Consider the following 12,476-nt stretch of genomic DNA (forward strand, 5'->3'; position numbering starts at 1 on the left):
GAAGATGCCTGTCCTGCTGCACGTTGCTCTACTGCATGACAGTCCATGGGAGCTTTTGAAATCAGGAGTTGGGATTCGGCGACGACAGCGTCACTTGAGTTCGCTCGTATTTTATTCAGGGACTTTGATCTCCACCCAGCAGGATAGCGACATACGACAGCGCGATACACGTGTTTTTGTGAAGTAATTTGTTGACACTTTGGGACCCCTTTGTATGCTTGAGTGATTTAGGACGCTAAACATACCACTCAGAGACGCGTTCTATGTACAATGGCGCAGCCTGTAGTACGATACTCTCACTCTATTCAAATGAAACATCGATAAGCGCAGTTGGCTTGCTGTTAAATGAATATAATATATATCAACTTTTACTTTTGTTCGATTGGATAAATATATTGAGTCCACTAAATAAAAATTACGAGATTCAATCGGATGTATCGATTGATTCCAGAGTAATTTGCGACCATGTCTTCTTAATGAAACTTTTTTAAAATGCATTATTTTCGTAAACTTTGACCAAATATAAGAGTTGCAAAGATTGACTTTTTTTTCTAATCTGTAACGCCCGAGTGGTGCCACGAATCATCTGTTAACCATGAGTAGTTTGTGTAAGTTATTTAAAGAACGGCGTTTTCTTTATTTGTCTTAAAAGTCGCGTTGAAATTATTTTTAATTTGGCATGACCTGAAAAAAAAAATTCCTACATTCCTTATTTTGAAATCGTGCCGAGGAATTTGTACTTTGTAAGGCCATATCGTTTTAGTGACATATTTCTTATCAACCCTATAAGTGTCCTAATTAGTCGACGTACTTAAGGACCCTAGGAATCAAAGCAACCCTTAAACCCAGGTGGTGATTCGGGGAAACATCACTGATAGACGGAACACGCAATCCGCCCTTGGTTTCGACGACGTGGAGGTTTCACCGGAGCCCTGCAAGCCTCTTCTGGAGTGCGGCTTCGAGGATGACCTGTGCGGTTACGTGAGCGACTACTCTAGCGAATTCAAGTGGCTTGTGGGAACAGGGCGTGTGGTAAGGCCAAGACTCCAAACCCAAATACCGAAGCCACCCAGTTCACAAGCTGCATCCGACGGTGAGTGCATCTTTCGGAAGTGCTGAACTCATTTAATACTCTCATTGACTACATAATTTATGTAAATACCCACGAGTTTATCCCACAGTCAGAGGCAATATAAGCAGCCCCACTTCTGTTCACGCCTATATGGTTAAAATGCTGCATGGGGTGCCCATTGCATGCTAAGCTATGAGAGCAACTCCCACATTGCACTGAGTGTAGGTACAGGAACGAGCAGTTGTAAATTGAATATGACATAAGCAACGTACAGCAGGTAAAGTATGACACAAACACTGAAAGCTTTAAAATGTTGAAAATGTCGGTGTTCCTGTTGTTTCTTACCCGGGCTCGGGGTTTAGCGTGCATGTCATGCCACAATAGGGAGCTTTGGAAAGTCGTTTTTGGAGCACACAATTCCGTAATTTTGAACAGTCCAGCTGTTCCGTGAAACCATATGAGACATTTAACGTATTTTAGCAAACCGTGAAACATGCGTAACCTTGATTGGGTTTGACCAGCAGCACCATTATCTGGTAAACATGTGAAACACTCTGCAGCGTGCAAATTCATGGCTCGTATTTCCGGCGTACAACTGATGTAAACAAGACGGCCGACCTAACATTGACCGATGGGAATTTCAGTACCTGCGAAGCTAAATAGAGCAAAAAGTGTCTGAACACTTGCAAAGTTATTTGAAGTGCCCCCCGTCGTCGTGAACTTGAACGATCGTTCGCGTTGTGTGTCGCCGAAGCGCAACATTCCGCATGATCGCAGTCGCCAACGCAGCTAGTCAGCCCGCGAATCACAAAAATTTACTGACCTCGACATGACATGGTTCGACCTCTCAAATGGAGAAAATAAAGCAGAGTAACGAAATGAAGGTTCCTGTCGTTTTGGACAGTGTTAGTGCGGCCGACGCAGATCTGTACACCAGCCACAAAAATTAGAAGTTACCCTCATTTGTTTGTTTTCTTTTTTATCGTTATTTATTTATTTATATTACCCCTATCTTTTGCTACTCATTTGTCATGTCTTTTCATTCGTGTGTCGTTCTCCTCGAACTGTGAGTACTTTTCTGTCTCTATCTCACTTAGTTATGAAGGCCAGTTGTAAGTAGCGCTATATAATGTCGCTATGTTCTCCCTCCCTTGTATTTGCGATGATTTTACCAATATGTATAAGCGAGTAGAACACCAGATATATTAATAACGAAGCAGGGTAGCAGGATAAAAAAGCCCCTCCCGCTGTCCTAAACCCAACGCTCGCCTGACTCGGCGGACTCAGTCGTCAGACCGAGTGCCATCATTTTTTACCCTCCTGAATGGTGCTGGCTACGTTGCGGTGACGACTCCAGCGGCTGGAGTGGGAGAAACAAACGAGGAGGGTATCGCGAAGCCCACGCGACTCGAGCGCGCATGCGCAGTAGCGTCGGCGATGCTTCTGAGGACGAACCGATCGTGTGGAAGCGACTCGCTAAAACTCCCTATCGGGATATTTCTGAATTTGGTAATCCATTCCAATCATGGTTTAGTAGCTTCACGTATCCGGGTATTCCAATAAGGCTTTTTTGATTCAACAGCAGGAACGCGGCTGTGCCAGCTCATACCGCCGGACCTTGTACACCAGTCCGTCCAAAGGGCTTTGTATGATGGGCGCATTATTCAGCCTTGTGTGTCCGGGTATGGATAGAAAAAGTCGCTACAGATGTCTGTTGCGTAGACCAAGAAAGCACTAGCTTAGTTTAGTGCGCACACCAGAACACACTAGGTTAGTCTAATGTGCACTCCAGGACGCACTAGCTGGTTTGGTGAACGCGCCAGGACATACTGGACTGGATTTGTTGTGCACAATAGAACAGACCTTCCTGGTTTGTGGTGTTTGCACCGGTACATACAACGCATGACTGGTATGCAAACCAGGAAGCACCAGGACACTCCCAGCCGGTCTGTAGATACTTTGGTGACCCCGCCAAAAGAGAAATCGCTAAAGTTCACTATTCAGTTAGTCAAAACAAATATGGGCGCTTTACGTGCCAAAACGAACATATCACACGCCACAGTAAAGGATTGATAACTACTTCTGACCATTTGGGAATATTTTCACATGCTACTGAACAACGTCACACGGCGCCTTCTACTTATTCGGCCTCCGACAGGTTGCGAGCCTCTCGGCCATGATTCTAAACCGTCAACTGGGGAGCATGCATTTCAGCTGGGAGCCAGCAAGACCGTCTCGGTACCTAAAAACTCGACTATTCTTTTTATATAAGATTTCATTACGCTTAATAGTATATTCGCGATATACACAATTGTTACGTTCTCACGAAATCGGTGAAATATTACGTGAGAGAGATTCGTAGCTAGTTAACCGGAAGCTCCATCACGTTTGAAACATGTCTGTTTCTTTGGTGTTTTTGTTTTTGCAGAATACGTGGAAATACAATGGCTTGGTTTTTCTTTTATAAAAGCTATTCTCCTCTGACTTAATGGCCTTGGCCCCCATAGCGGGTAATAACCATCAGATATCTATACCTTCTCTTCGGCCGCTCCAGCCTACTCCTTCCATATAGAAAGCAATTTGAAGACTGCCGCACACCTATTCAGCACCCCATTTTCGACTAGCGCATTCACTTTAAGAACAAAAAAAAATCAGAAAAAAAAAACAGCACATAAAAATAAGGTTTTACAAGTATCTCCCTTGTTACAGTGTAGAAGCTTCGAGATCAAACTCTTGCTTTCCTGGGTTAGTTTGTTCTAAGGGAGTGCTCGGAGCAAACTTGAACCTAATGCGTTAGAAGTAAGGCGTGACTTGCGCCTAGTTGCACTTTTAGTTAACAAAAAAAAATGGCATACGTTTTAGGATAATGATCAAGTAATGCATGTTTATTAATTTGTGACGAATTCATGACTATCCTTGTTCAATTATTTCTGGAAGGAAACGTCTCAAACACAAATTCACAACCTAATTATCACGCCAGCTAGCGGCTTGATCTTGCACGAGAAAACGCTGGGGAGACTGTAAAAATATGCGCACAATGTATTTCAGTATAGCCAGAAACATACCTGTATGAACATGTAAAAAAAAAGGAATTTCAAACGACGACATGTATTGAAAGCAGTTACTGTTTCGTGCAAATGTTCAATTTAAAAAAAAACAAGGAAAGAAAGCATTACTCTCAAGCTAATGTAACTCAGTCCTTTTGAACAGAATTCGCAAGAAACGATCTCTGTTATGTTTTGAATTAGTAGCGGTATTTAACTACTTGATTTGTGTAACGAGCACATATCTGCTTTTTGGGTTATTTTTTGTTCTCTTTCTTCTCAATTTATTTAATTATCACCCTCTCATGATTTCGTTAAAAGTTACAAATTAAATATTTCCGTGGGAGGCTGCACGAAGAATGTTTTGACAAAATAAATGCGTTAGGAGCCCCCAATTATTTTTTAACTCATCGATTCGGTCATCTTGCTTCAATTTCGCATAATTTTTTGTGAACCAAACTTTCTGAATGGTTTCTTATAGGTGGCATCACGTATCACTTGATATCACATGACGGAAAGTGTGACTTTATGTTTCACGTGACGTCACATGTGAGCGTTGTGGTCTGTTTGAAATTCCCGCGCGAGGTCATGTGGCGATTCGTCACAGTCGCGACGTCGCACGTGACATCACAAGGGGCTGTGACGTCTTGACCATAGCGACCCGCTAAATTTGGCGGAACATTTTCCGCTATATTTAGCGAAAAATGCTCCCGATAAAATAATCGGAATATTTACCCGCAAAATTTAGCAGTTCGATATGGTCGTGACGTCACAGCCACGTATGACATCACTCGACCAATCAGGATTTTCCTGTCCCCCCGGCGCCAACGCCGACGCCGACGCCGCATTGGCTGCGACACGCGTTCCTTAACGCAAACGGGTTCAAATACGAGTGGTGCGGTAAGAAAGTGTTGTAAAATATTTTTTTTAACATGTGGGCGTTGCTACATCGGACAAACGGGGCTGTGCGTCAGCGAAACACTGGAACATGCAAATAATCTTAAAAGCTTAACAAAACAGGACGCTTGACACCCATTGTCGTAAATGCATGTGCAAGGCTGAGCTCAATCAAGTTACCAGCTTAGAACACCACAGAAACATGCTCTCACGGGAAATTTTGGAGGCCCTGGACATAGAAGAGTAGAAATGAAATTGCGTTAGTTCCCCACAAGTTTCGCCATTCAAGAGATAAGAAGGTATCTGTAATGCTGCAGAAAGAAATGAAGCAGAAGAAAAAGGAACGAAATAGTCGAACAAAACGATAATGTTTAAAAATGTTGGTAGTCCACCGGTTTTTCGCGCATTTCTCTATTTCCTCTCATCTGTATAAATGTTCCGGGAACACGATGTTCAGCCGGTTAACGTATGATTGAAGAACTGTCCAAATGGGACACCTTTTTTGCTGTCACATTTGCTGTATGGGAAATGGAAGCTTTCCTACAATTACCGGCCGGTTTGAAACACTTTTGTTTTTTGCGTGTGTGTGACGTGTGAAAATTAATTTTCCGCTTCCGGCCTTGTACAGGAGCTTTAAGCGTGATCATCGTGAGTTTTAAGTGCCCCTAATGTGGCTCTGCGTGTTGCCGCCAAGGCTCCGCTGTTTTTGTCTATCCCCAACCTCCCGAAAACTGGGAAAGGGAAGAGCCTCGAGGAGGCAAGTAAAAATCCAGTGAAGTTTTCGTCATTATCCTCCCTGAAATCAGGCGCGCGTGGGCAACGTTTACGATTATAAGACGCGTACTCACTCTTTTTGTCGTGAACAGCATTTGCGGTGTTCCGATTGGACAGCCCTTCAAATGTTTTGTACCCTGCTTTCATGTGCAGGTGGAAAGAGCTCTTGGACAAGGTTTGCCTATGTGGACTTTACAGTCCCTTCTGGAGATCCTTTTGGAAGCGAAACTCAGGCTCCTGGGGACGGTATAGCCAGACTTTTCAGCCCCATTTTTGACGTCGGGGAAACAGGAGACACGGTTCAGCTTACGTTCTTCAGGAAGGGCAAAGGTATGTTCATTCGAGCAACAGGGTGCTGCATTCAAGCCTTGACATGGCATGCGGTATTTCTTTATTGACTCGCATAATCACAAGATTGCTCTGAGCGCTATTCGAGCGTAAAAAATTTAAAATAAAAATAAAAAAAACGCGGCAGAATATGCACTGTAAGGTTTCATAAAGGTGTCGTTATGTGGGAATTTATTATACTCAACGACAACAAAAAATGTGAACAAAACGTTTTTTTTTCTTACGTGTGTGCGTGAAGAAAACCTGTAGGAATCTTTTGGCGGACAATGCAACTTACAGGTGCTACCGGACACGCTTTTATCTGCTTAATCTGCATTCGCGTGCTAATTTGTAAGAAGCTTTAACCTTTGTGCTGCATTTTGAACCCTCTGCAAGCAGCAGCATCAACCAAATTGAGTTTTCCGTTTCTTTTTTTTTTTCGCTCCAGAAGAGAAGATTATTTTTGTGTTGTTTTTATTTCTAGAAAACCTGCAAGTGTGAAATTTGAGCAGAACTAAAGGCCCATTTAACGACACTTTTGACTAAGGTTTTATTGCACCGAGTTTATTGGCATACTCATTATTTTGTTAGCGCCCTAATTGCTTTCAGAAACACCTTGTATTTGAGATCGCCCATCCCATTTATCTTCTTAGGTATCGATTGAGGTTTTTTTCTTTGTTATAAGTCAGCACAGTATTAAATGTGCTCGACGGTAGGCAATCACTAGTGCACCTCGCGTTAACCGTATTACTTACATCAAATGCGACATCATATTGTGACGTACATTATAAACTGTTAAAACATATCTTGGCAGTCTGAGTTATGAACATGAACACTTGCTTGTTATTTACCAGAATATTAACATTTGAATAAACGCCCTTAAGTGAATATTATCCGAATTGAAATATAACTGTGTCATGTATGAAGTTAATGCAAATGTGCAGGCGAGCGGTTCAGAACTTGCGTTTCTTGACCCTGGAGAGTGCGGAAACGAAGAGACAGGACAACACAAATAATTAAACACAGCTGAGGTTTATTTCTTGAAACACAACTTTAAAAAGACGACTAAGACAAAAAACCTACACAGAATAAAAGATGGCACGAATGGAAACAATGACATCACCCATACCCAGCAGAATACCTATTCAGGAAAGAATGCCAAGATATACCCATTATCTTTTCACTGTTAAAGGTACGAATGATGTTACGCAATTTCAATCAATTTAATAACTTATGCCTACACTTCTTTGGGTCACACTTAGTTCAAACGATTGCTTATGCGGCGTTTAAGACACAACCAAAGTTAGTGACAGCACACACTAAAGGTAATGGGCCGCACTCTGGGATTTTCCACGTCGTTAGTATTACAGCGAAGATAGCATTTTTATATAAAGTCTTGCGGTATACGACATCCGGTTGACGTGCAACACGTTAAGAATCGCGTCATTTCTGAAATATTAGGCACAAGTGTGGTGTTTTAGACGTACAAGTTAATGTGAAACACTAATTTATAAAGTCGCCCAATATTAAACATTGCTTTGATACTCGCGAAATGTGTTTTATTTTATCGTATTTACTTGGTGCTATGTTTATAGCTGGTTGAATATAACTACCTGTTAAATTATCTTTTGTTGTGTGTGTATCCCCTCGTTGGTAATGCCAAGAGGCTGTGCGGTTATTGAATAAATAAAAAAAAAACAGGCGAAACGTTCAAATCAAGTGACGCTCTACGGTTCATCGCCTCGGGTGTGCAACGTAAACACAATGCTGTTCTCTGCCTCCTCAATGTATTTCTTACTAAGGACTAAGCCATAGTGGATTTCAATTTACATTTAGTAGTCGTTACTGAAGGCATCTATCTCGCCTCTTCAAGGACCTGGTTCAAACAAAATACCTCTTTGAGCTCTTATTTGTATGTAGGCGGGAGAAACATTGCTTAAAAGTCCGAAATTCATTTGCACAATTACAAAAAGAGACGTGCAGCCAAGCCATTATTAGGAACCCAATGTTTCGAGGCCAACTCGGCCTCTTCTTTGGGTGTGAGTGTGGCGATGTCCTTTATTAGCAGTATTTTTAGAGCGCAGTATTAGCAGTAATTTTAAAGCCCGAGGTCACGTAACCCCGCCTCCCCCCCCGAGGTCACGTGACCCCCTGAGGCCACGTGACCCCCCCAGGTCACGTGACCCTCCTCATGCCACGTGACCCCCTCAGGTCACATGACTCCCCTGAGGCCACGTGACTTCCTTAGGTCACGTGAACCCCTGAGGTCGCGTGACCACCCTGAGGTCACGCGACCCCCCGAGGACACGTGACTACCCTGACGTCACACGACTCCCCTTTGAGGTCGCGTGACCTCAAGGAGTCACTTACCCTCACTACGCTTCCATCCTCCACCTCAATAGCTGCGCTCTAATCTGACGTTACAGGGAATTGGGAACGGCTTTCATTTTTTATAGGCCTTCTCTTGCGGTGGTAATTGTTTTTATGCATGATATTTTGAAGCTTCTAGTGGTAGTCGAGTAGTAAATCACTGAGCGACCTGCTTATTATTTTGGATGTAACTTTTACGTACCACGATTGCAAAGAACGTATTTGTTGGTGGTTGGTTTCAACGTTTTTAATGCACATGTTTTTAGAGTCAATGCGTTAGTTGTTGTCGTAGCGGTGTTCACTAACAGCGCTGCGTTTGTGATCAACTCCTTGGAGTCGGCAGATTTTATCTTCAAGATAAGACCGTGTACGCTTCAACAATTTAGGTTCCTAATTAGGGCTTAGTTGGGCATCGCCTTTTAATTATTTTTCCACCCGACCTGACAGAGTTTTCTTAATAATTTGAGCTCAAGTTTTGTTAAATAGCGGATCCAGAAAAACATAACGTTCAGTTTCTTTTTGTGTTCTTCAGCCATTGAGTCTATGGAGCTGAGTCAGGTAGCCTACCAGGAAAACGGAACAACCACTAACCTGCTAACCGTTCGGTTGCCGGAGGGCGAGGCCTGGAAGTCAATCAGTTCTTCCCTGAAGCCCTCTAGTCGAAGTCAGCTAGTCATCACCTTGAAGAGGAAGGAATCCACCGACGGCGCAGCGGCCATTAGCGTCATCTCGAGTGAGTGATCTTATTTGAAAACCGTTAATTTGATTTCACATTCACTGCGTTAACCCTTAGGACGATTGTCTTTGTACAGTTGATTGTGAAGGACCTAAATTGTTTGTATTGTGGACGGTTGAAAGAGATGTCAATAAGCCCCAATGGGCGTATGGCGTCTCTCTTCTAGATCGGAAATGTACTCAGTGCAGTGTCCTTGCTACCCTCTGGTTTTTTTTTTACTCGAATCAGGAAGTAGTAATCCAGAACTACATTACGGTGCAATAGTCATATAAATCAAAACGGCCAGGATTCAGGATTAAACCCAGGATTTCTGGGTTCTGCAGCGCGCGAGTTTCAGCCGGCTGCTCTGAGCTGCCGTGTATTACTACACTGGGCCCCTGAAACCCCATAGGCATGCCTCCCAGTGTTGCGATTTATAGCTATTTTGTTACCAAAAGTGGAATGGTTTTGATTAATCATGATGGTTTTCCTACTTTGGCGATTGCTTTTTGTTTAGATGCCCTTAATATTTTTCTTTGCACGTGTAAAAAATATCTCGCTATCGCGCATAACGAAGCGGATTTCTCACGTAAAAATGAAGCACCTTTATTGATTCTACTGCTTTTCGCCGCTATTCTCCTTGTAAGGTCCTCGCTGTCACGCAGTCGGCGCTTCAAAGACTTCTGGCATTGCGAGAATGGGCGAAAACGTTCCAGGAACTCCAGATTTATTTCCGCAATTTCTTAGTGATTTTAAAATCTCGCACGCTTCACTTTATAGGCCATTCAACTAGAAAATAGCGGACAGAAAAATGCCCTCTCTCCTCTCACCCCGGCGCCTTGCATTCTCCGCCTACTGAGCCCTGCGAAATAGCGTCCACTCGGCAATGGGAGGCTCAAATGAGCGGATTTAGAGGGAAAAGTTAATGTAAAATCTTGTACAAATTAATGAGATTAATCGGACACAATTCAGGTGCCCCTTCCGCGCCAATAAAAAATAAAAATTAGTACCGCCATGTAAAAAGTGCGATTAGTCTGTCATCTAGGGCGAAAACTGAATGTGGTTGCAGTAGCTCATTGCAAGATAGTCTTCGTACAGATTTAGTCCTTTAGGAACTATGTATAAAAAGCCTAGATTAAAAAAAAACGGAAAACGTGCTTGCTAAGTATTAGAAACCACATGTGCAATTTTTACAGCGAAGCTATTTATAGCTAAAGCTCCGTGGATTGTTCGTGTGCAGTGACCAAAAACTCTGCGCTCGCACTGCAGCACCGCGCACACCTTCCCCGTATAAAAGATTCGAAGTAAATAACCGAAATAAAGTATGGGCGAACGCGCGTGCAAAAGGCCGCCTGTTTTAGTCTTTTGCTTTAGAACATTTACTGCTGCAGACGCCGGCACGTGCGGCGGGCGAAGCACCATTCCCAGCATTCTCCTTGGTGCTTGGGTAATTTAGCATTAGGTGTATTCAGTAGTTTTTTAATCAGTAGGCACCATTTTCAAGATCAGTAGACTCTCAGGTTTCCCAAAGATTTTCCGCTGTGCGACCCCCGTCGGCTGTGCCTACACTCGCACCGCCCCCTCTTTGTCCTCGTTCCAAGGGCTTGCGAGCCTAGTTTCCTCTCCTTCAGCTCTCCCGGGGTGGCGGTCCCGTCGAGCGTTCCACATTCCGCCGGGTGGCGGTACTGTCGCGCGTGTTTAGTTTCCTACTGCTCCTATAGGCGGGTGTGCGTCGTGTCCTAAACAGCTTCGGTGGTCATCCACCTTCAGGAAGTGGAATGGCTCATGATTTGTTAAATTATTTTTAATCGGCACATATTATTCCTGTAATCATGAATACAGAGGCGGACGTCAGTGTTGTTCATGCCGGCTTGCTTTATTCCTAATACGGCTATTGCGTTCTCTTATGTCCCCACCTGTATGTTCTGTTGGCGGTTCAGTAATTTTACTGGAGGGTCGAAAAAAGTTGACAGAGGAGGGCACAGGAAATGCAGTTACTTTTCCATTTGTCAACGTGCCTAACTAAAACGGGCCTCTTATACTCTGTTATCAATAATTTTCTACATTGAACACGTCATTCTATTCTCTGCAATGAGCATTGCACTACTGGTTTCTCAGTGTTGATCACACCAAAGCAGTGTACTGTCGCGACGGTTTCCGCACCTGTGAAATGTAACAACAAAAGAAATTCGTTTACTTGATTTTTTTCTTCTTTTTATGCTCCTTACAATGCTATGGTCAAGGGTAAAAAAACCTGGCTAATGAAGAAGCGAACTATATATAGACGGCAATTTAAACCTCTATAATTTTCATCGGCTACTGTTACTCTTTCTCACTTGCGATTGCTGCGGCACATTTCATGTTACAATTAAAACTAAGTTCGCTAAGCCTAAAACGTCTGCAGTGTGGGTCCCAGTCACTGGTCTTTCTGGTCCCCGCAGTAATCAGAATAACTGAATTTAATTTAATTTTCTTGCATCTAATTTGCTAAGTGTACAATTTTGACCAAAACAGAGAGAAACAGAAGCTCATGAGGGGCCTACTCAGAGATTTTGAACAAGGCATTGCCGCGACAGCGGATGAACTCAGATTCACTCTACTTCAGAGCATAACATCAATAGCGGTTATCACGCTTATATTTCAACACAAACAACGCATCTTAGTTTCTAAACGCAATATGATCAACCTCCACTGGACGATATGTTTCGACGGGGCCTCATTTAGCATTCCAAAATCACTCCGTAATCGCCCATTGCTGTGGTTATAAATAAAAAAGGCTCCACAACGTTTTGTGTCGACTAACACAAAATACAGGGTGTCGCAAAAAAAAAATTGCATGATCTTTTTTATCGCAAAAATAAACTAGGCATCGCCGAACGCTCATTCTCCGCCCAAAGGTAGTGCTAGAGGTTACAACCAGATGCCAGAGTTTTAGCCCGATCCGATAACTTATTCAAAAGTTATAACTGATTTTCTGAAAATTTTAATGGAAAATGTAGCCCATTTTCACCCGTTTTCGGTTTTCTGGTGCCATAGAGTCCCATGTATTCGAAAACTCCGTCGTCCGCCATTTTTTCATTGAAAGTCTCAGAAAATCACTTTTAACTTTTGAATAAAGTATCCGATCGGGCTGAACCTTTGGGATCTGGTTGTGACCTCTACCGCTACCTTTGGGCGGAGAATGAGCGCTCGGCGATGCCTAGTTTATTTTTTGTGGTAAAAGACATCGTGTAAATTTTCTTTTGTGATGCCCTGTAGATAACATAGCGAAGCCTGA

The 12,476-nt window shown here is 43.0% G+C and overlaps 1 protein-coding gene across 1 annotated transcript in view; it reads left to right on the plus strand.

Moving 5' to 3' along the window:
- LOC8041009 (MAM and LDL-receptor class A domain-containing protein 2) overlaps positions 1 to 12,476 on the plus strand; it is a 204,514-nt gene that overhangs the window by 23,685 nt on the left and 168,353 nt on the right. The window contains exons 8-10 of the mRNA XM_040210465.1: positions 850 to 1,093; positions 5,941 to 6,117; positions 9,017 to 9,217. Coding sequence (XP_040066399.1) covers positions 850 to 1,093; positions 5,941 to 6,117; positions 9,017 to 9,217 — 622 coding nt within the window. The remainder of the gene's footprint in view (positions 1 to 849; positions 1,094 to 5,940; positions 6,118 to 9,016; positions 9,218 to 12,476) is intronic.

Source organism: Ixodes scapularis, unplaced genomic scaffold, assembly GCF_016920785.2.
Source record: "Ixodes scapularis isolate PalLabHiFi unplaced genomic scaffold, ASM1692078v2 PGA_scaffold6__148_contigs__length_123643588, whole genome shotgun sequence".
In the NCBI taxonomy this organism is placed as follows: domain Eukaryota; kingdom Metazoa; phylum Arthropoda; class Arachnida; order Ixodida; family Ixodidae; genus Ixodes; species Ixodes scapularis.